We start from the raw sequence: 25,305 nt of genomic DNA, 5'->3' as shown, positions 1-25,305 counted from the left end.
TTGTGGCTACAGTCTGGGAAAGGGCCCTTTTGTTTGGCTTAATGGGCAAAAATTCCCAGAGACCCACTCCAACCTTATATGGAAAGCCTTCTCATAAGAGTGGAGAAGACTGTTATAGCCACATGAAATGGGGCAACACCTTATAAGTTATAAATAGTTTAATGGCTAGGTGTATACAGCTCTATATTTCATTACACGTCATTTATGACTTTCTAGGTGACAATATTTGTACTGGCTCACCGATCTGGTGGCTTTGTGTATTTTATTGGGGTTTTAGCTAGAATGTAAAGGCTTCAGGAAAGCACATAGAGACATTAAATACTTTACAGAATAATTGTTTTTAAGTAGCAGCAGATTTGGGGTAGGAGGAGGCTAGGAAAGGTAGACGCTATACTTTGTTATTCAAGTGATAATGGTTTCAGTAAATTTTGGAATGTTGCCAAAGTTTGCTTGTTACCCAAGCAGTGCAGTTAGAACCCATTATCAGAGAGTTATATGTAACAAGCTCAACTATTATTCAGCATCTCAGAGACACCAATCACTTCCATATCCGTATCTATATCTTTACAGTGACAGTATGCAGAATGGGCAAAGAGTAGAGCTTGGCCAGAGCAAAGCTTAAGGTCAAACTTTTTTTGGCAGTTAAGAATAGAGTAGAGAAGGATCAGGACCCCTGTAAGGTTTTTATAACCATCCATGGCCCCACTGGGGAAATTTACACTATTTGCCCCAGTGATCATTGTCTTGGGTATGCAATGTGACTGGAAATCCAATATTTCTAAGCTGTCAGAGGAACAGAAGGTAAGGGAAAATCCTCCAATGGGTATACCTATTCCCATGAGAGGGGATATCCCCTCCCTTTGGAGAGATATCCTCTTACTCTCTAAACCCAAAGACTTCCATGTTATCTCTTGCAATTCATTTTATCGAAGAGGCAGCTTCCACAAAGTAAATGTTTTGCTAAGACCCCGTTCACACTGGGGCGACGCTACTTGCCGGGGCACCGCGACCTCGGAGCGGCCGGCACGGAATTCATATCATTGAAGTCAATGCAGGTCGCTCCAGGTCGCCCCAAAGAAGCTTCCGGACCCTTTTTCTAAGTCGGAGCGACTTTTTTTTTTTAGAATGTGTAGCACTCCCCTTAAAAAAAAACGACATGCTAAAAATCTAATCAACTCAAATTTATGTAATTCAATGTGTATTATTCATATATTTTTTATTTAATATAAAGTGCTGGGTACTTATGAACCCTGCATAAACAAAAATAAGGTACCTATACATATAAAGTGTCACATGCTAATTGATCCTTAATTCCTTACCATGGTAACACTTCCCAAACACATCTGGTATACACAAATCATTATGTAGGTGTATATATCTATTGGATTTTAATTATGATAAAAACTTGCAAAAGTACATAGCCAAGTACTTGTGAAATCTGAGCAAACACATATAAAAGGTTTTGGTGTTTAAGGTTAACATTTTCAAATAAAAGTGATAAAGGACAAAATCTTTGCCTTAGGTCCACTAATGTCCTGAAATGAAAGTTGCTTGGGGTCTGATTTTAGTTGAAGCCACAATGACCTCCCTTGTAAATACTCAGCTAATACCTTGCCTGGGGCCTTAATAGATAGTTATTTCTACAAGCTCTATTCTATAAGCTCAATATATCATTGATCATTTTCCAAATATTCCTCTGGTAATGCCCTACCCGACAGGTCTGTAGACAAATGCCCCACATCAAAGCAAACACACAGCCTTTGCTGAACCAATACACCACCCGTGGACAGACTTTGTTTTTCAATCTAATGGGTCTAATCAGCTCAAGGCTTGAAATTCAAGTCAGCAAGTGCCACAGGAGTGACTTCATTGACCTCCTTCAAGAAAGAAGGCCATTTAGTGAATAGCAACTTTCAATAAAAAAAATGACTTCATTCAGGTTTAAAACCCTTTACCTTTAGAGCTAAAATCCTTGCAACAACAATATTGCTTATGATTAGGTTTTTTGATCAGTTGAGGAAAAGTGGTTAAGCCATGGAGTACTTTACTAGTAATGGCAAAAACAACAAAGGAAATGTAAAAAGCTCCTGACAATTTTCATGCGATTATTAATATCCAAATTTATTATTGCTAAAAGCTGATAATAGAGCCATTCAGAAGTTCAAAAATTATTATTTTTTGTTTTTTGGCAGAAGGTAAAATAGGTTTTGGGTTGCCTTCTTCTTGGCCAACACAGCTTGCGGTGAATCTAAGAAGACTTGGTCAAAATGACAGTGCCTCCTAAAATCCCAAAAAATACTGGACAATTTTCATGCGATTAATAATATCCAAAGTTATTATTGCTAAAAGCTAATAATAGAGCCATTCAGGGGTTCCAGAAGAATTATTTTTTGTTTTCTGGCAGAAGGTAAAATAGGTTTTGTGTTGCCTTCTAATTTGGCCAACACAGCTTGCGGTGAATCTAAGAAGAGTTGGTCAAGATGACAGTGCCTCCTAAATTCCCTAAAAAGTACTGGACAGTTTTCATGCGATTAATAATATCCAAATTTATTATTGCTAAAAGCTAATAATAGAGCCATTCAGAGGTTCAAAATAATTATTTTTTGTTTTTTGGCAGAAGGTAAAATAGGCTTTGTGTTGCCTTCTTCTTGGCCAACACAGCTTGCGGTGAATCTTAGAAGACTTGGTCAAGATAACAGAGCCTCCTAAAATCCCTAAAAAGTACTGGACAATTTTAATGCGATTAATAATATCCAAAGAGTCATTCAGGGGTTCCAGAAGAATTATTTTTGGTTTTTTGGCAGAAGGTAAAATAGGTTTTGTGTTGCCTTCTTCTTGGCCAACACAGCTTGCGATGAAACTAAGAAGACTTGGTCAAGATGACCGTGCCTCCTAAATTCCCTAAAAAGTACTGGACAATTTTCATGCGATTAATAATATCCAAATTTATTATTGCTAAAAGTTAATAATAGAGCAATTCAGAGGTTCAAAAATAATTTTTTATTTTGTTTTTTTGGCAGAAGGTAAAATAGGTTTTGTGTTGCCATCTTCTTGGCCAACACAGCTTGCGGTGAATCTAAGAAGACTTGGTCAAGATAAGAGTGCCTCCTAAAATCCCATACTTCCCCCTCCAGCAGGGTAAACTCGACCATCTGTGCTCTATTGCTGCCATCCCAAGTTGGAGCTTTGTGGCTCTAAAAGAGCAAAACTTCTGGGCAAGGGAAGTGTCTGACTTCCACCGTACAACAGTTCTCAGATTCGAGTGGCCAGGGTCGAAACACTGCCAAGTGGGGGGACATAAGTTCTAACATCACAACTTACTTATAGTGGACTTATGGTGGACAATGGGATAATCAGAGTGAGAGCTTAATGAAGATGAGCTTTCAAGAGGCACTGTCACTATGCTCTTTGCCCTAAAAGGTCCCTTTAACAAAAAAATAACACCCCACATTATATTTTTTGTTTGTTTAAAATAATATATTATTTGTGCTCCTCAGCATTTTCATAACTTTATTTCTGTGACCCAGCAACATAGGTCATCAGGTTGAAAAAAGGCACAAAAAGAGTCCCCATAAATTGTGGGCAATTTTCTTAAACAGAGAAGACCATTTCCTGAATCAAATCTCTAGTATTAAGTGACTTCATGTAAGGTCTTGCTTGGTAATGTTGGCGAAATGTTTTTTTCTGGGAAAGTTGTGGATTATAAAAACTGTTGATTTGATATTTTTTTTATATTTGAATTAAAAATAGGTATCTTGTTTCAAAGTTTTTGCCATGTGGTTAAATAATTATTTCATAAAATTAACCTCACATGAAATATGTTTTTGGTTTTCAGTTATGTAGCCTGTTTGGTTGGCTTGGCTTGGATAGCTTTTTTTTTAATATAGCGCTGTGATATCTACATGACAGAATCTTCAGCTTTCTTGAGTTTCAGGAACAGATGTTAGGGTGTGCCTCTTCTTTGCTGATTTTTTTAACCTGGAAAGTTATTATTGTCTTCTAAATATGATGGGTGCTGCTTTTTAGGATATGCAACATGAATCGCTCATGATCATCTACCTCTGTTGAATTCCCTCCTTTTCATCCACATCCCTAGCAATTACATTATCTGTGTTTGGTCCTCCGATAAATTCGGCTTGTTAAGCCCCCACATCGCTTCGTATTTTGACAGGTTTTGTGAGTTTTGACAATCCTGCCAGTGCCCAGGCGGCCATCCAGGCCATGAATGGCTTTCAGATTGGCATGAAGAGGCTGAAGGTGCAACTCAAGAGGCCGAAAGATGCCAACCGCCCTTACTGAGATACTTCAGGAGCCTCTGGAAACAAGGACTAGCACAGGTAGGTCAACCAGAGACAACATCTGGCTAGTGACAAGACTGGGTGGAAAAGCGAGAGTGAGAACTAAGTCATTTTTTTGGTAACATCACATATTTAACAAGGTTTATGGTATCTACAGGTGCCTTTTTTCAAGACTAATTGCACAAGGACAAGCTGAATAGAGCTAATTACAGCTAAAATATCTGGCAATTGCAATACTAAAAGTATATCTGTGGCCAAAACTTTTTTTTATCACTTTTAGATAGGGTATTGAATGGTTGGAACCCCATCAGGCTTGTATCGCTGTCTGTGTCTCTGCAGGGGAGATTCCCTGTCTCTTTTTGTCCTGGTGGCTATTGACACCAGTACAGAGAGTGAAGAGAAATCCAGTTTTCTACAGTTGCCTTTGGAACAAGAGTTGAGGGGAAATCCTCAAATGGGGGCACATGGTCTGGTGACAGTTGAGAGAGATGTTTCCCCACTTCCTGTTGTGCCTCTAGAACAGGAAATGAAGAAACATCATACTTACTGGAAACAGCAAGAAAAAAAAAAAAAGCTACAGAGTTTAAGATTATGTTGATTTATCAAGCAACACATGACAATAAAGTATGCCTGGTGCAAGAAGACCAAAAACATAGTTGGGTTACAGAAGCTTTCACGTGTTATCGTGTTGTGTATCACGTTATGGGTCAAGTGTCTTAGCCAACAACCATTTTCACCAACAAAATAGTTGTCATAGCGTCCAGTATTAAATAGAAGCCACCACCTCTGTATCACATCTGAAAACTGTATCTCTTAACATCCAAACAGAATTAGTGCGGGCTTTACTGGTACATATGTGATAACGCTCAAACTTTATACCAATATTGTACATCACTTTATTGTTACTTAGAAAAATATATTGATCGCCTTGATCCTAAAAACCATAACCTATATAATTAACAATATCTCCTCTTGGTTGCCAACATGCATTGTCAAATATACAATTCAAATTTTATTCATAGGCTATACACTGTACAAATATCACAAACCTGATGTTGGTAAATCCCCTGAAAGCGTTGTTAACGGAAAGAAAAAAATCATATTCCCTTAAAGCATGTTATACAGCACAGTGCTCGTATAATTTGGCCCACCGTATCACCTAAAAAACCTGGCTGATCCTGCCAGTTTCTACCCTCCACTCTGGAAACTGACCACGGTATATCATGGCTGCTGAGCCCTAACACCATGGTAAGTTTACTTGCCTCCGTCATCCGCAACTCTCTGTCCTCCTCTCTGCTCCTCTCCCTGTCTGCCTGTCTGCTCCTGTGTCAGTGACCACCCCAACCCCCCCCCCCCCCACCCCACCCCGCTGCTTTTATAACTTTTCTTGTCCTATATAATCCCCTCTGTTCTCTGATGACAAGTGCTCCTGTCTCTGTGTTTTAAAAAAAAAATGCTGCCTTTACCATATTTCAGAGCAGCTCCCGGCGATCACGTGACTGGCCGGCTCTCTCTCTCCTCTCCTCCTCTCGCCCCCACCGCGCCTGCTGCATCTGTCAGACGGGAAGAGGAGAGAGCCGGCCGGTCACGTGATCGCCGGGAGTTGCTCTGAAATACGGTAAAGAAGGCATTTTTATTTGATAAAACACAGAGACAGGAGCACTTGTCATCAGGGAACAGAGATGATTATGTGAAGTTGTCAAAATGGGTTAACAACCACTTTAAGTCAACGTGTTTCTGATAAAGCTTCTTCAGGACCAGCTGAGGATCCGATGAAGAGATAATGGTAATAGCTGGATGTGAAAAAACAGCCCATTAAGCCATGGATATATATATATATATATATACACAATGAATAATGCTCATATTTCAAAACATAGTTTTACTTCCCACATATACATACTGTATCCTAAATTTCCCAATGTGCAAAAATACTTCTGAGGTGAAAAGAAGCGGCGCCCACAAGCGGGGGGATATCCTAAGGTGGACACTGGAACAGACAGGATGGATCCGGACAACGACTAGTTTAGGACCTCCCCTTAGGCTAAGATCCAAACTTTCGTCTTAGAAAAAAAGGAACATAATCACTAGCATAAACCAAAAAAAGAACTCCTATCCCTCTCCAAAATGTCATAAGGCTCCCTACATCTTGTATCTGCTTGCTTCCACTATTAGAGTGGTTTCATTATGGCAACTAGAAACTTGTCATTGTTCAAATGATCTAAAAAAAAATGTTAATTATGAGCTCAAGGATAGGTGACTACATCTTCCTTTTTTCTATGAAGAAAGTTTGGCTCTTTGTCTAAGTGGGGTTTCATTCTGGTTGTGCTTCAATTTGGACGTTGCAGCCTGAGCCCTGACACTCAGCTCCATATCCATCCATTTCATCTTGCAGTAGAGCTAGGGTGAGTCTGGTCGTGGTTCAGATCCATCCTCTCTGTCCTAGTGTCCACCCCCCGAGGGATTACCCTGCTTTTGACTGCCACTTCTATCCACCTCAGATGTATTTAAAATATGAGAATTATACGTTGTGTATATATGTATATATATATATATATATATATATATATATATATATATATATAAATGTGGCTCAATGAGTGGTTTTTTCACATTTAGCTATTACCATTATCTCCTCATGGGATCTTCGGCTGGTCCTGAAGAAGCTTTATGAGAAACACGTTGACTTAAGAGGATCTACCATCATACGTTATGTGATATTTATACAGTATCTATGTTACGAATAGAATTTAGATTGTATATTTGACACTGCAAGTTGGCAACTAAGAGAAGATATTGTTTAGAGAATATGGGTTACATCTTTGTTAGGATCTCGGTGAGCCATTCATTTTTATAAATAACAATAAAGTGATGTACAATATTTTTATAAAGTTTGAGTGTTATCTCATTTGTACCAGTAAGGTCCGTACTAATCCTGTTTGGATGTTAAGAGGTGTCATAGAGTACAATTATATAGTCAGCTATGTAACCTATAATTTATTTTATTTTTTTATTGTCTTAATTTGAGAATAGAATTGGTACTGGAAATTTAGATATAAGAGTACAGTAGCTGTTTCTTGTTAGTATGGCACATCTATTTTCACCTTAAAATTCATATTGTTGTAAGGCAAATTTCTTTTTCGAAAGCCATTCTGTAGACCCAATGCTATAACATTGCATTGGCCATGTTATATTATCTCTGCTGGAGTGGAGAATCATAGATTGACCAGCTCTGCTTGAGCATCCTTACCCTTAACTATTCAGCAGAGTTCATGTGGCCAGTGCTCCAACTCTGGATCACATGACCTCATGGAAGGTGAGCCTTAGCACCAGTTTCTGCAGGAAAGGTAAGTATTTCAATTTGTACCATTTGTCATTTTAAGGTAGCACAACGGTTAAAGTTTGGGGGGGTTGATTTTTTACGTTGGTGTATCCAAAAAGCAACCTGTTAGGATAAAAGTATTAGAGCTGCTTTTGCTAACATGTTTTTTAGAGGTGCATTACTTAGTCAGACACTCACGTGAAACAAGTATGTGAATAACAGATGTCTCTCCTGGGTGAATGTTTTTTCGGCACAGTGACACCTTTGCTTTGATGCCTGTGGCATGAAGTGTAATCGTTTTTCAAAGTGTATGTTTATACATTTTTTTAAATGCGCAAATCTATATTTATACAAGGCACATCCATGACACTACGTATGCAAGGCTTACTAAAAAGAATTCCTAGCACTGTTTAAATTTCAGGGAGCACCTGGGAATCACTTATTTAGGTCAGACAGCCCTCCTCTTCTCGGGTCTCTCTTCAGCGCATCTGGCCCCTCCCTCCTGTTGAGTGCCCCCACATCAAGCAACTTGCTATGAGGGCACCGGAGCCGAGTCGCAGCTCCCTGTGTCCATTCTCTCCTCATTGGCTCACTGACTTTGATTGACAGCAGCGGGAGCCAGTGGCACCACGCTGCTGTCCCAGCCAATAAGGAGGCTCTCGTGCAACATCGCTGGACCCGATTCACCCCCCTTTACATTGACCAGTAGCAGTATTTTGTGAAAATACAGAATTGGCTGCTTGTTTTCTTTTCAATAATATATTTTCTTACCTGGTAACTTGGATTTACTATTCATCTTACAATTGGTCTCACATCCTATACCTGATTAGCAGCGCATAGGTCTCTCTTTTGCTGGACCTAGATGGACTTTAGGTAAGGTTTAGGGAGGCTTAGGAGGGCTGCTGCACACAGAATGTTTTTTTTTTATCTTAATGCATAGAATGCATTAAGATAAAAACAAACCTTCTGCCTTTACAACCACTTTAACAGTATAGTACAGGACAGACAATACATTCAATTTATACACCATGGGTGTATTTACAGTTTTTTTTTTTTTTTTTAACTGCAGATATGGCCAGTAAGTTGAGTAAAAGCTCTACTGTAGCTGAAAAAAATAAAATTATTAGCCCTCTAATAGGAAAAATAAAGGAAAAACATTTGTAGCAAAACAACTTCAGTCTGGAGCTGTTCCCCACAGTACTTCCTTTCTGCCACTAGATGTCCTCAGTCTTCTTGGTCAGCTTAATTTACCCCACTTCCTGTCAGCACAGGCTGTCATGGACCCACCCCCAAGGTTGCATCATTATGCTGCTCGGGCTCAGAGTATTAAATGTATCACGTCACTTGAGTGCTGTGCAGTGTAGCAGGAAGGACACCCCTCTTCCAGCATTGAAAAAGATGAGGAACAGTGATATCTTTGAACCAACCAGAAGACCTTTGCAAAAAGAGGTATGTGCCCCAATTTTTGTAGAAGGTGAAAAGCTTGGGTTGGGGGGGGGGGGGTACTTTTTTAAAGTGGAGTTCCACCCATTTTCGTAACTTAAGCTGTATGTAATCCCCTTTAAAACGACTTTTACCAATGGAAACTTTTTGTTTTTTTTTTTGCTAGTAAATATCTTATTTTCTGGTTTATTCCTCCTCTCCTCACTTCCGGGTCCGATCGGCGATGACGTCATTCGGCGATTCGCAGTGTGTGCTGGGATGTATTCCGTGGAAGAAATCTCGCAGTATTACCCAGGAGCTGAGCTGTACTGTGTGTATTCAGGCCGTTCTCTGCCCCGCCTCCTCTCAGTGAGTTGTACTTTATGTATTGTATTCAGGCTGTGCTCTGCCCCGCCTCCTCTCAGTGAGCTCAGTGAGGATATAATGCTTTCAGTCCTCGCTCACTGAGAGGAGGCGGGGCGGAGGCGGGGCAGAGAACGGCCTGAATACAATACATACAGTACAACTCACTGAGAGGAGGCGGGGCGGAGGTGGGGTGGAGGCGGGGCAGGTCACTGCCTGAATACACACAGTACAGCTCAGCTCCTGGGTAATACTGCAAGATTTCTGGCATGGAGTACATCCCAGCAGACACTGCGAATCGCTGAATGACGTCATCGCCGATCGGACCCGGAAGTGAGGAGAGGAGGAATAAACCAGAAATTAAGGTATTTACTAGCAAAAAAAAAAAAAGTTTCCATTGGTAAAAGTCGTTTTAAAGGGGATTACATACAGCTATGTAATCCAACATATTAAAAATGGGTGGAACTCCGCTATAAATAGGCTTTAAAGTTTAGTTTCCACCAAATTCTTTGCAGCCTCAACATTGGTTTTCCATGTATTTCTCTACATTCTATATAAAAAAAAAAAGAATAGCATGCGGCAAGGTTGCAGCGGTGTGCTGCAGCTTTCCTGTATACCTAAATTACCCTTGTAACAATGTTAAAGACTGATGGGCCAGCATTCTCGGGAAATTCAGATAGCGGCTCTAAGACTTCGGCGAGAACAGCTAATGCCTTGAAAAAGACATATGGAGAAATAAAGGAAGACAATTAAGAAATTCACCATCTAAATCACAGCTGACATGATAGATGCTTTAAATATAACTGTGTTTGAGTTGAAGTCAGCATTGTGTGTGTGCAGTTTGCAGAAGATGGATGAGTGAATCTGAGCTGCTAATTTGAGCCTAAGTGATGAACAGAAGTCCTCCTTCCATGGCATTATCTCTAGTCTGGTTTCTTAACCCGCTCACAGCCTGGGAAGCATGGGCATAAAAATATGCGCGTTAATATTTATGGCTGAGATACAATTAATTTATCTTGTGATTTAGGTTATTCAGCTTTTTTACGCCTGCCACACATTAATCTAGTTCAGTCAAGCAAATTTTTTTTACACTCCAGTCTACCCTCCCTACCTCTGTTTGCTCCGAGCTTTACCCACCCCCCTTGCCTCCACATGGTCATTAGCCCCCTACACACTATCCACCCTTTCTTCCGTCCAATCCTAACCTTTTTTCCCCCTTTGTCAGTTCCTTCACCTGCCCTTTCTTGACCCTACAACTCTTTTCTGTTCCTCTAAACCTCACCTCTAGTGATGGATGAACATCGGTCGGGGCGGTTCGCGAAACGCCAGCCGCAAATTTTCTCAAAAGTCCGCGAACCGCGAGTTCGCGGCGGGCCCAATTGACTTTAATAGGAGGCGAACTTTAAAAACCTTTAGGTCATATTTGCAGCCACAAAACACGTACTAGCTGTGCACAAATAGTCCCAGCACATGGACAATGTCATTACAGAAGTATTGCAATTGAAAAAGTTGCCCTAAATGTTTTATTTTTTTTACAGCAAAAAATATATATTTTTTTGCATAAATCAGCCAGAACTGACAGCAGCCGGTAAATACATTGTCTAATACATATAGGGTCCATTCACACATCTGTGACAACCACTGGATACCTGCCCCTATAGTAAAGAGACTGTAATAGACCCTAAAACGACATTGGAGCACCTTAAATGACTTTTGTGGACATTGACATAGCGATTTGTGTGAGATCAAAATTAGTGATTTGTGTGTGACTGCAGCCGATCTCTAACTGCCCCTACAGCAACCACAGGATACCTCCCTAAGCTCAAAAGATACTAGACCTATACTGAAATACCAGCCCTGAAAAGGACTTTTGTGGACATTGACAGAGCGATTTGTGACTGCAGCCAATCTCTAACTGCCCCTAAAGCAACCACAGGATACCTGGCCCCTATAGTAAAGAGACTGTAATAGACCCTAAAACGACATTGGAGCACCTTAAATGACTTTTGTGGACATTGACAAAGCGATTTGTGTGTGACTGCAGCCGATCTCTACCTGTCCCTTAAGCAACCACAGGATACATGGCCCTAATGTTAAAGAGACTGTAATAGACCCTAAAACGACATTGGAGCATTTTAAATTACTTTTGTGGACATTGACAAAGCGATTTCTGTGCGACTGCAGCTGATCTCTAACTGCCCCTAAAGCAACCACAGGATACCTCTCCCTAAGCTCAAAAGATACTAGACCTATACCGAAATACCAGCCCTGGAAAGGACTTTTGTGGACATTGACTGAGCGATTTGTGACTGCAGCCGATCTCTAACTGCCCCTAAAGCAACCACTGGATACCTGTCCCTAACCTGAAAAGAGAGTGTAGAAGGCCTATACCGAAATATCAGCCCTGAAAAGGACTTTTGGAGATCTTCACAGCACTATGTGTCTAGCAATCTCTCCCTACACTGGCAGAAAGCGGAATTTGAAATGGCTGCCAGATCGGGTCTATTTATAGGGTGGAGGGACTGTCCATGTGCTGGAATGTTTCAATTGGATGTCCCGTTCCACCTGACGGCTGTGTCATGGGTCAAAGTTCTTCTGAATGAAAAAGAAAATGGCGGCGCGGACATATTCACGAACATCGGCAAAAGTCAGACTTTTTGCGAATTTGCGAACAAGCAAAATTCGCCGCAAACCGCAAGGCCATCTCTACTCACCTCCCCTTAACTTCCTCCTTTACTCTGTCTACCCTTCCAAGTCTTCCTTTTCCCTTTGTCTCTGCACCTTCCCTTTCTTTAAAATGGCCCCATGCTTCTTTATTCTTCTATCTTACCCTTTACTTTCTACAATAACCTCCCCCTTGACCCTATCCACCCCTCTCTCCATCCACGCCAAATCTTCTATTTTCCTTCATAAATTCCTGCACCTCCCCTTCCCTCTCTCTGACCCCACCCTTCACTTTTCTTCCACCTGAACGACTTAAAATCCTTACAGTGAGGAGCACATTTTGGATAAAAAGGACAAATGGTTCTCAGGAAGAGTGAAAGGGGCCATTTACACCAGATTAGAACAATTATTTCTAAGCATGGGGAAAGGAATTCAATAACATCTGTCTTCCACGTATAATGATACTGTAACTTCTTTAGCTTGAAAATTTGACAATTCACACATCCTTAACCATCTAGCACAAGCAATTAACCACCATTAACAGCTGACTGCCGCATGACTATTTACGTCGGCAGTCAGCCCCTTACAGGCAAAGCGACGTAGGGCTACGTCGCTAGCCTGTAAGGGTTTTGGGAGCGAGCGCGCGCCGCCGGATGCGCGCTCCCGCGCGGTCACGGACCCCCCCGCGCGTGTGCCCGGCGGACCCGATGTCCGCCAGGCACTCGTGATCGTCCGTGACAGCGGGAGAAAGGCAGGCGGCTAATGTAAACAAAGCCGCCTGTCAGTCTCCCCTGTGTATGAATGGTGATCAAACGGTTCTACTATGAAAAACCGTTGATCACTGTTCTTACACATCAAGCCACAGCCAATCACAGTTAGAATCACGCCCCTAGGGACACACATAACCCCTCCCTCTCCAATACAGTTAACTTCTTCACTGCCAGTGTCATTTTTACAGTAACAGTGCATATGTATAGCACTGATTACTGCAGTAATGTCACTGGTAACCCCAAAAGTGTCAAAAATGTCAGTCAAGGGTCCGATCTGTCCGCCCCAATGTCGCAGTCCCACAAAAAAAATCGCAGATCGCCGCCATTACGCGTTAAAAAAAAAAAAAAAAAATGACAAAAATCTTTCCCTATGTTTGTAAACGCAATAATTTTTGCGCAAACCAATCAAAATACGCTTTTTGCGATTTTTTTTTTTTTAACCAAACATATGGTAAAAAAAAAAAATTGGCCTAAAATGTTAAAAAATTTAGATTTTTACTTTTTTTTGGGGGGGGGGGGAATTTCATATAAAAAAATGTGAAAAATATTGTTATTTTTGCAAAATTGACGCTCTTTTTTTGTTTATAGCGCATGATCAAAAAATCGCACAGGTGATCAAATACCACCAAAAGAAAGCTCTGTTTGTGGGATGCCAAATTCGTTTAGGTACAGCGTCGCACGACCGCGCAATTTAACTCATCTAACCCTTTCTCTAGGGCTCTACCCACTACCCTTCCTTTTATCTATTGCAGCTCTCCCAATTAAGATATCCTCTGAAAGGTGATGTGGACTCTCTCAGGGCATGCATTCTAAGTACAAACTGGTCTTCATTAGAGCTCTTGCTGGTGAGGATAGACTTGAAACCTAGTAGTCCCTGGAACTCTTTGTTGCAACTGGCACCAGGACCTGACCACTGGGATTGCTCCAGGGGGTAGCAAGTACAGAAAGGCTACAGTACAGAGGCAGGAGTCCAAAATGCAGTCAGGGGTCATGGCAGGTGGCAAGCAGAGAGAAGTTAGGCAGTCCAGGTTAACAATGAATAGGCAGTAAATTAGGATGGAGACGAGAGAGTAGTTAGGCTCAGGCAGGAGCGTTGGCAGGCAGCAAGCAAATGGTAGTCAACAAACGCAGCAAAGAATGCAGAAGATGAAAGAATAGTCAGGCAATTTGAGTCAGCAACAACAGGTAACGGGCTTCATTATTATAGGCAGTGCTCATAGATAACTGGTTTGAAGAAATCCAGCCACTTCAAAGGCTGGAGAGTAAATATCCTTTTGGTCAAAGGACATGCCCAGTGTAATGTCAGGGAACTCTGGAAATCCTGGCAGGACCATTGATCATTTGAAATACTGTCAGGGATTCCGTGAGTACAAGTGAGATTATTGAGTACTATTGGAAGTACTGGTAAATCCTGTCAGGGATCCTGAAAGTGTAATGACATCCGTTTCTCTGTAATCCGAGGCATCTCTAGAAAGGAAGGAGCCTCTGCACACCCATTCCCCATGCCCACACATTAGCAGTCCTTCAGACGGGGACTGCTATTGTGGTTTCATGGTGCAATAAACTTGGATTACAGTGGTGTCATCAATGTGTGGTGGCTCCTTCCTTCCTTCCAGTGTGGACAGCTCCACGTGGCTTGAGAGCAGTGGTGGAAATACTATCCACATCCATGGCATTTATAGCTTCTGATTAGGTAATGCTGGACATATCTTCTATTAAAGCCGAGTTTTGGCCTCGGAAACTTTTTTTCAATAAAAATACCCCGGGACAGTCAGGGCTAGTACATTCCATAATGGATAGCCTCTGAACTGTCCCAGGTCGCACTTACCTTTCAGAAGAAATACTTACCTTGAAAATTAAAATGGGCGGCACACACTTATGGAATTGACTGTCACAGTGACACTGACAGCAGTATGCAGCAGTACAGATGTTGATGATTCCTCATCAACACAACATTTCCCCTCCTGAGTCACAGTCACAGTCTCTCTCCATGCTGGGTGGTCCTTTCAGTCCATTCCAGTCCAAAAAGGACTGACGGTTCCGCTCCCGGCTTGCCTGGCTCCCATCCAGTGGACCCACACATGAGGTTCTGGCCGCTCCGCTCAGCTCCCTTGCACCATGACATCACATGACATGCTAAGGCACTGCTTCCACAAGACCCGCTTCCCACTGGCGCCACCTGAAAACACTGTAGCAGGCAGTCGGGTGGTCTCGCCGGCTCTGGATCAGAACTGAGCTTGCGCAGTTCTGAGCCAAGCATCACAGACATGTTTTTTACTGGCAACCTTTTCCTGTCACTGGCATTTACTGGCAGGGGAAAAGTGCCCGTTCTTTACTAGCTGTCAGTAAAAATACTGACGGTTGGCAATACTGTAGAACAGTGGTCCTTAACCTTGGTCCTCGGGGCCCACTAACAGGCCAGATTTTAAGTATTACCTTGGGGAGATGCAGACTAGAATACTGCAATCACTGAGCAGCAAATGAGATCACCTGTGATGTAATTTAGTTATTTTGCAAACCTGGCCTGTTAGTGGGCCCCGAGGCCGGAGTTGAGGACCACTTCTGTAGAAGGCTCAATGTCTGGCCTCTAAGATCACCAAAGTGCCATACATACTATTCAGGAGAGATTCAGTGTTAGAAACAGCAGACACACAGCATGATATGGTCAAAGGCTATGGGCTTGAAGACACCAGAGATGGTGGACATGTTATAGGACATGGCTAGATACTTCGGGCTTGCTACAGGAGATTGTATAGGAGATGGAAAGAGACTGAGGAAATGCCATAAGACATGGTCAGAGATTATCGACATGCTGCAGAAGATGGTCAAAGACTGCAAACATGCAAGGGGAGCTTTTGAGACTAGGGACATGCTTCAGGAGTCCTAGACTGGAAACAGAGTAGTAGCTACAGGAGCCCCACACAAAAAGTGCCAGAGGACCACATGTGGCCCCCAGGCTATAGGTTAAGCATCAGAACTCTAGTTACATAGTTACATAGTTAGTGAGGTTGAAAAAAATCAGTCCATCCAGTTCAACCTATGATGTGTGTGTGTGTTTGCTGTTAACCGTACATTGTATACCCCTGTATGTTGTGGTCTTTAAGATGCCCATCTAATAGTTTTTTGAAACTATCGATGCTCCCTGCTGATACCACTGCTTGTGGAAGAGAATTCCACATCCTTACTGCTCTGACAGTGAAGAACCCCCTACGTACTTTAAGGTTAAACCGCCTTTTCATCTAGTTTTAGTGAGTGGCCACGTGTCTTAATGAACGTAATCCCATTTTTAAGGGCAGGCAGTCTGCATAGGTGTTAATCCTTTACATCACAAAGCAAGAGGTGTGATTTGTTGTCAAATCACCTTGGTAGAGATGTTAAAATGGCATAGTGTTGAAATCCCCAAACCTGTTCAGGGTTGGTTGTTTTACTTTGATGTAAATGGCCTCTTTCACACCTCAACAGATGGTATTGAAGGCCCCCAACCCTACTCAGGGATAATTATTCTAGTTTGATATAAATGTCCTTTTTTTCATGCCTCAACAGGTGGTGTTGAAGGCCCCAAACCCTGTTCAGGGACATTTGGTATAGCCTGGTGTAAATGGCTTCTTTCACGCCCCTTGCTAACCAGTTGCCCACTCTGTCCAAAATGCGCACATCATGAAGACTTCCTTACACCAAGGACGGGATTATTTAACTAGAGTTTTATGGTTCCACACCTTCAATGCTGTTCTTGGACAATTAGCATCTGCCTTGACACAGTCCATGGTGTATGGATCAAAGTGTCTATGCTACCTGTGTGGATATAATATAAATTATGTTGGGGTACCTTCCTGACATTTACTGGAACTGAAGAAGTGGCTTGGAGAAGCTACAAAATGTCTTCAACATTATAAGTCCAGTTAAATTTGACTAAATACTACTAAGTATGCATTCCTTTGTGTGCGTTTTTTTTTTTTGCCTGAGGTTCAGCTTTAAGATGGAAATAAAATGCTTGCACATGATTTTTCTGATTTTATACACTTCACAGCGCCAAGAACACAGCATTTACTTCCCAAATATGAAAGCTACAACTCTACAGATATATGTGTGTCTTTGAAGGCCCTTAATTCCAATACATACTTTAATATCTTATTGATGAAGTTCCGTGGAGCGGGCTTCTGTTTTTTTGTTTATTGTACGTTTTCATCTTGCGGTCAAAAAATGACTTTGTGTTTTTGTGAAATGGATTTAATTGGAGCATTATCTCATAGCTATTACCTCGCTTTTTCCGGGGTATGCTAATTAAGCAGTCATTAGCTAAGGAAAACATCAAGTCAGATAGAAAGTCTTGTCTATGGATTGCCAAAAGCAAAAAGTACTTGTGGATTTATTATGCTGCGGCAGAGGGTTCGCGTACCTTAGCGAGGAAGTTTTAATACAGTTCAGTTAAGCGGAAGGTCTGGCGGATGCTCATTTAGAGATCTTATTTGTGTACCCCATGTCCCAGAGGAAATAAATAGTACAGACCATCATTAACAAGGTCCTTTGAGAAGTCCTGATATATGTTTTTTTATTTAATTCCCACTAGATGCCTGTTCCAGAGAACTAGGGAACTGAGGTTTACCCCTGACAGCCAAGCAGCTATCATTTTCAGACAATGGAACTCAACATATACAGTTTATCACAACTCAGGTTTCCTTTAACCACTCTGCAACCGCTCACAGTAATACTACTGCGGCAGAGTGGCTCGTTCCCGTCCAGCCACGTAGTATTAACGTGACTGGACTCCTCCCCTTCTGGGCGGCGCTTGCGCGCCGCCGGAGGCTCGCTCCCGCTGTTTTCATTCACAGCGGGAGTCGGGCCAGGGGAGGAGCAGCGGCGATCGCCGCTGCTCTTACCCGATCGTCGGGGATCGAGTCTGGAGATCCGCCCGCTGTGTGTAAACACAGCGGGCGGATCTCCATAGTGACAGGGAGTGACAGATCGGACTGTTCAGCATAGCTGGACATCCGATCTGTCCATGAATCACATAGTCACCTCCCCCCCTACACGTCAGTAAGCACCAGGCATACATTAACCCCTCCCTCTCCAATAAAATTAACCCCTTCCCTGCCAGTGTCATTTTTACAGTAACAGTGCATATATATAGCACTGATTACTGCAGTAATGTCACTGGTACCCCCAAAAGTGTCAAAAATGTCAGTCAGGGGTCCGGTCTGTCCGCCGCAATGTCGCAGTCCCGCAAAAAAAATCGCAGATCGCCGCCATTACGCGTTAAAAAAAAAAACACCAAAAATGACAGAAATCTTTCCCTTTGTTAGTAAACGCAATAACTTTTGCGCAAACCAATCAAAATACGCTTATTGCGATTTTTTTTACCAAACATATGTAGCATAAAACAAATTGGCCAAAAACTTTTAAAAAAATTGGTTTTTACATCTTTTTTGGGGGGAATTTCATATAAAAAAATTTGAAAAATATTGTTATTTTTTCAAAATAAACGCTCTTTTTTTGTTTATAGCGCAAAAAGTAAAAATCGCACAGGTGATCAAATACCACCAAAAGAAAGCTCTGTTTGTGGGAAAAAAAGGACGTAAATTTCGTTTGGGTACGGCGTCGCACGACCGCGCAATTGTCAGTTGAAGTCGCACAGCGCCGAATCGCAAAAAGTGGCCTGGACGGAAGACAGCAAAATCCTCCGGTTGTAAAGTGGTTAAGAGAGCCCTGCAATTAGCTTTCAAACAAAGTCTCACTGACCTCTGTAGCTGCAGGAACCGAATATTTCCTTGCTCACTTTTCCCAGAAGATGCTTAGCAGTAGAGTTGAGCGGACACCTGGATGTCCGGGTTCGGCTGAACTTGAAAAAAAAGTCCAGGTCCGTGAACTTTACCCGGACACCGAACCCCATTGAAGTCAATGGGGACCCGAACTTTCAGGCACTAAAATGGCTCTAAAAAACCAATGGAAAGGGCTAGAGTGCTGCAAATGGCAGCAAAATGTAGTTAAGAGCATGGCAAGGGCTCTTAAAAAAATTCCCCTTTAAATTTGTAATTTTTAAATAGCAGATTGGAACAGCACTGTGTAGTAAAATATAGCTGAACGCTGCACACAACAGACTGATAAAAATATTTTTTTTTCTCGCTCCTCCTCCTCCTCCTCAGTGGGCTCAAGTGAGGGCAAAAAGATTGTTCACTGCACCACCCCCCACACAGCAAAATCGATGTAGATCGCTAACGGACGATTGTTCTGTCCTGTGTCTCCTAATCTCTCCCTGCCTACTCTCTCCAGCCATTCCCTAAAATGCTCAAATATCTTTCCCTGCCTACACTCCGACCTGTCCCTACATTTTTTTCGGGCACAATGTTTTTTTTTTCCCTGTCTGTCCCTAATCAGCAGCAGCCAGCACCGTTATGTGTGCTCTCTCCCTACACTAGAGAAGACTGACGCACATGGCGCTGTGTCTCTAGCTTATAAAGACCTGGGTCACATGCTTCAGCTGGCCAATCACAGCCATGCCATTAGTAGGCATGGCTGTGATGGCTTCTATGGCACACCAGTTAAACGCTTGTTGATTGGCTGTTGAAAGCCCGCCATTAAAACCGCGCCATTACATATAGGAAATAAAATTACCGAACACAGATTTTAAACCCGAACATACAGTAAGGTTTTCGGGTCCGTGTCCGGGTAACAAAAATCCAATTATCCGGTAATACAGTCCGTGTTCGCTCAACACTACTTAGCAGCAGTTCAGCTTACCCTCCCAGCAGTGACTCAGCAGCTCAGCTCCCCCTCACAGAACTGACTGAGCAGCTCAGCCCCCCCCCCCCCCCCCCTCATTCCCAGCAGTGGCTTTCCAGCTCTCAGCAGTAATAAGTAGTTCAACTTATTTTGCTCTGCCCTTCCAGCAATGAAACAGCAGCTCAGCTCACCTTGCACACCCCTTTTGGCAGTGACACAGCAGCTCAGCTCACCCTGCTCCTATCCCCTGGTAGTGATTCGGTAGCTCAGCTCACGCTATCCTGCACCCTTCTCTTGGTAGTGACACTGCAGTTTAGCTCACCCTGCCCTTTCTCTTAGCAGAAACTCAGCAGCTTAGCTTACCTTGCTTTCACCTCCTTGCAGAGACTCGGCAGCTAAGCTCCCCCTGCTTCCCTCCCCATCATGACTCATCAAATCAGTCCTCCCTGATTCTCCCTCTCAGTAGTGACTTAGCAGATGAGGATATTCTGCTTCCAAACCTTCCAGCAGTGACTTGGCAGCTCAGCTCTCCCTGACAACCCCTTCCTTCCTGAACATAGAAACTATTTTTATTTTAAGAAGTTCCCTCATAGTTTCTTGGAAATCGAGAACCAGAGGTGCCACCTGCATGTGATTTTGAAAAAGTTTCAGAATTTGTGAAATGCATTTTTGAAATTTAAATTTGTACAAATATTTATGCACACACTGCTCAAAAAAATATAAGGAACACTTTCAAAAACACATCAGATCTCAATGAGGAAAAATCTCATGCTGGATATCTATACTAGGGACTATAATAGGGACTGAGTAATGTGTTAGGAACGAAAAGGATGCCACATTGTTTGATGGAAATGAAAATGATCAATGTTCACACAAACGATGAGAGACTGCACTCCAACTTGAAACGATATGATTTATTGATCAAGATGACAGACAAATATTGTACAGAGACAGGACCAAGGTTAACGCGTTTAACGGAGTTAGATCTGCTTAGTCATCATGGTTATGACTAAGCGGATCTAACTCCGTGAAACACGTTAACCTTGGTCCTGTCTCTGTACAATATTTGTCTGTCATCTTGATCAATAAATCGTATCTTTTCAAGTTGGAGTGCAGTCTCTAATCGTTTGTGTGAACATTGCTGCCGGAGTTACGGATCTGACGTGCACCCGACCGCTGATCACTAGACTATGCACACCTGAGCGCCTCTCTCCCCCTGTGAATTCTTAATGAAAATTTTCACCCACTAGAGGGCTGAATTCAAAGGCACCCCAAAAATCTAAGTGAAAAAATGATGCAGCAGGCTAGTCAATTTTGCTGAAATTTCATTGCAGCAACTCAAAATGGTCCTCAGTAGTTTGTATGGCCCCCACGTGCTTGTATGCATGTCTGACAACGTCAGGACTTGCTTCTAATGACACGACAGATGGTGTTCTGGGGTATTCCTTCCAGATCTGCACCAGGGCATCACTGAGCTCCTGAACAGACTGAGGTGCAACCTGGCGGCGTCGAATGGACTGATGTCTCAGAGATGTTCTATTGGATTTAGGTTGGGTGAGGGTGGGGGCCATTCAATGGTATAAATTACTTTATCCTCCAGGAACTGGCTGCATACTCTCCCCACATGGGGCCGGGCATTGTCGTGCACCAGGAGGAACCCAGGACCCACTGCATCAACGTAGGGTTTGAAAATGGGTCCAAGGATTTCATTCCGATACCTAATGGCAGCCAGGGTGCCATTGTCTAGTCTGTGAAGGTCTGTGTGCCCCTCCATGGATATGCCTTCCCAGACTATCACTGATCCACCACCAAACTGGTCATGCTAAACGATGTTACAGGCAGCTTTACATTCTCCACGGCTTCTCCAGACCCTTTCACCTCTGTCACATGTGCTCAGGGTGAACCTGCTCTCATCTGTGAAAAGTACAGGGCGCCAGTAGCGGACCGGCCAATTCTGGTGTTCAATGGAAAATGCCAATCGAGCTCCACAGTGCCAGGTAGTGAGCACAGGGCCCACTAGAGAATGTCACCACCCTCATGAAGTCTGTTTCTGATTGTTTGGTCAGAGACATTAACACCAGTGGCCTGCTGGAGGTCATTTTGTAGGGTTCTGGCAGTGCTGATCCTTTTTCTCCTTGGACAAAGGAGCAGATACAGGTCCTGCTTATGGGTTAAGGACCTTCTATGGCCCTGTGCAGCTCTCCTAGAGTAACTGCCTGTCTCCTGGAATCTCCTCCATGCGCCTGGAATCGCTTCCATGCTCTTGTGTTGAGAGACACAGCAAACCTTCTGGAAATGGCACATATTGATGTGCCATCCTGGAGGAGTTGGACTGTTTGTCCAACCTCTTTAGGGTCCAGGTATCGCCTCATGCTTCCAGTAGTGACACTGACCCTAGCCAAATGCAAAACTAGGGAAAAACAGTCAGAAAAGATGAGTAGGGGGGAAAATAAATGTCAGTGGTCTCCACCTGTGAAACCATTCCTGTTTTGGGGGTCATCTTATTGTTGCCCATCTAGTGCAGCGGTTGTTAATGTCATTAACACCAAAGCAGCTGAAACTGATTACCAAAACCCCCCTCTGCTACATAACTGACCAGACCAATATCCCAGGAGTTTAATTGACTTGATGCTGTACTATGATTAAAAAGTGCTCATTTCATTTTTTTGAGCAGTGTATTAGGAATGCTGTTTTTATATGTCTGTTTAGCTCCCAGGGTTGACCAAGTCTGACAGATATGGCATTTGAAGAGAGTGCCTGCGTCATATGAGGAATGGGGGGTTACAATGGAAGCAGTCATGCAGAAAGCACATACACACATCAATGCTTCTAAGATATCTACCATCCCAGCCTTTTGACATCCATTAAGATATCTTTTGACCTTCAAGTCATGGACCCATAGAGAGGTCAGTTTCAGTAGACACAGTCTTAAACAAACTTTCGCCTGAAAATATCCAATATATGGGCATAATTAAGCAAACTTATCTGGCAAATTAAACTTTTAATGGCAAAGGGGAAGTTATTGCTTTATTATTGCATTACTTTATTAATAAGGTATTACTTCATTTTAAAAAAAACCCTTCTGTTTGCATCCTTTAACCACTTGCCGACCGCCGCACGACTATTTACTGCGGCGGTCAGCCCCTCACAGGCAGAGCGACGTAGGTCTACGTCGCTACCCTGTGAGGGTCTAGGGAGCGAGCGCGTGCCGCTGGAGGCGCGCTCCCGCTCCCGAGTGGTCACGGACCCCCCCCCCCGCGCGTGTGCCCGGTGGACCCGATGTCCGCCGGACACTCGCGATCGTCCGGTACAGTGGGAGAAAGGCAGGCGGCTAATGTAAACAAGCCGCCTGTCATTCTCCCCGATGTAAGAATGGTGATCATACGGTTCTACTATGTAGGACCGTTGATCACTGTTCCTACACCTCTAGCCACAGCCAATCACAGTTAGAATCACGCCCCTAGGGACACACACAGCCCCTCCCTCTCAAAAAAAAGTTAACCCCTTCACTACCAGTGTCATTTTACAGTAACAGTGCATATGTATAGCACTGATTACTGCAGTAATGTCACTGGTAACCCCAAAAGTGTCAAAAATGTCAGTCAAGGGTCCGATCTGTCCGCCCCAATGTCGCAGTACCGCAAAAAAAATCGCAGATCGCTGCCATTACGCGTTAAAAAAAAAAACCAACAAAAATGACAAAAATCTTTCCCTTAGTTAGTAAACGCGATAACTTTTGCATTTTTAAATTTTTTTGGGGGGGAATTTCATATAAAAAAATTTGAAAAATATTGTTATTTTTGCAAAATTTACGCTCTTTTTTTGTTTATAGCGCATGATCAAAAAATCGCACAGGTAATCAAATACCACCAAAAGAAAGCTCTGTTTGTGGGAAAAAAAAGGACGTCAAATTAGGTACAGCATCGCACGACCGTGCAATTGTCCGTTAAAGTCACGCAGTGCCGAATCGCAAAATAGGCCCTGGTCAGGAAGGGGGTAAAATCATCCGGGGCTTAAGTGGTTAAAAGATGATTTCTAGTTACAGAGATCTTTATTATCCTGATTTTTGGACTATACCCCACCCACAGCCTGTCCCTCTGTTTAATTGGAGTGCACGAATAAGGCTGCTCAGGAGAATAATGGGTGGCCAGGACTTACCTCTGAAGTTGGGAAACCAAGTCCTTAGTAACATAGTAACCAACCAGTATCAATGAAGCAAACGTAGGCATTGTGTTAGATCTTTTACAATTAAAAATGTAAAATGGTTGTAAGGTTCACTTTAAGGTGACCAGCAAAGAACCCCCAGAGCACTGGCAAATCTGTCTTAAAGCGTTTTGGCTGACCATGATGTTCAGATTGGGCCATACGCATTTATTGCCAAATGGGTCAAAAACAAACTCCAGACGATCAGATTAAAACAGACTTCACTAAAAATTTCAATTAAAAGTTGAGATTTTATTTCTATCTACTTCAAATATCTCAAAGCTGTGCTTATGGAAAGCTGAACGTTGATGTCTGACTTGCAGTTGCACTATATGCTCTTGAAGCTGATAGGCAGGAGGTATTGCAAACAGGTACCAGTTGGTAACTCTTACATAAGAATTATTCAGGATGCTTATTTGGATTTACAGGTGGAATAGGGTTTATAGTGGACATCATCAGTGTAGAGATGGACGTTTAGTAATTGGTATCCCTTACAATGGTATTATTCGGGGGTCTAAGTTGGATTTACAGGTGGAGAGGGTTCATGGTGGGCATCACCAGTGTAGTGATGAGTTTTTAGTATTTGGTAACACTTCATGGTGGCCATCACCAGTGTAGTGATGAGTGTTTAGTACACTTAAAAGAGAACCATTTGGGGTGCTTAGTTGGAATTACCGATGGAAGTGTGTTAATGGTGGGCATCACCAGTATAATTTGGGCATTTAGTACCTGATAAAACTATTTTGGACACTTAGTTGGACACATGGAGAAGGGTTCATTTTGGGCATCACCAGTGTAGTTATGGGTGTTTAGTAACTGGTAACCCTTACAGGAGAACCATTCAGGGTGCTTAATTGGATTTGGAGGTGAGAGGGTTCATGGTAGGCATCACCAGTGTACTGATGAGTGTTTAGTATTTGGTAACACTTCATGGTGGGCATCACCAGTGTAGTGACGAGTGTTTAGTATTTGGTAACACTTACAAGAGAACCATTTGGGGTGCTTAGTTGGATTTACTGATGGAAGTGTGTTAATGGTGGACATCACCAGTATAGTGTGGGCATTTAGTAACTGATAAAACTATTTTGGGCACTTAGTTGGACACACGGAGAAGAGTTCATTGTGGGCATCACCAGAGTAGTTATGGGTGTTTATTAACTGGGAACCCTTACAGGAGAACCATTCAAGGTGCTTAATTGGATTTAGAGTTAAGAGCGTTCATGGTGGGCATCACCAGTGTAGTGACGAGTGTTTAGTATTTGGTAACACTTACAAGAGAACCATTTGGGGCGCTTAGTTGGATTTACTGATGGAAGTGTGTTAATGGTGGGCATCACCAGTATAGTGTGGGCATTTAGTAACTGATAAAAACTATTTGGGGCACTTAGTTGGACACATGGAGAAGGGTTCAATTTGGGCATCACCAGTGTAGTTATGGGTGTTTAGCAACTGGTAACCCTTACAGGAGAACCATTCAAGGTGCTTAATTGGATTTGGAGGTGAGAGGGTTCATAGTGGGCATCACCAGTGTACTGATGAGTGTTTA

At 42.6% G+C, this 25,305-nt stretch overlaps 1 protein-coding gene across 14 annotated transcripts in view; it reads left to right on the top strand.

Annotated features, from left to right (window-relative positions):
- Positions 1–25,305, top strand: part of CELF4 (CUGBP Elav-like family member 4) — a 1,612,756-nt gene that overhangs the window by 1,553,701 nt on the left and 33,750 nt on the right. For all 14 annotated transcript variants that reach the window (XM_082261568.1, XM_082261569.1, XM_082261567.1 and 11 more), the window contains one exon: positions 4,172–4,337. In XM_082261568.1, coding sequence (XP_082117694.1) covers positions 4,172–4,299 — 128 coding nt within the window. In that variant the 3' untranslated portion in view covers positions 4,300–4,337. The remainder of the gene's footprint in view (positions 1–4,171; positions 4,338–25,305) is intronic.

This window comes from Pelophylax lessonae, assembly GCF_965119305.1.
Source record: "Pelophylax lessonae genome assembly, chromosome: 1".
In the NCBI taxonomy this organism is placed as follows: domain Eukaryota; kingdom Metazoa; phylum Chordata; class Amphibia; order Anura; family Ranidae; genus Pelophylax; species Pelophylax lessonae.
The sequence above is the reverse complement of the archived record's forward strand: the minus strand, read 5'-3'. Positions and strand labels throughout refer to the sequence as shown.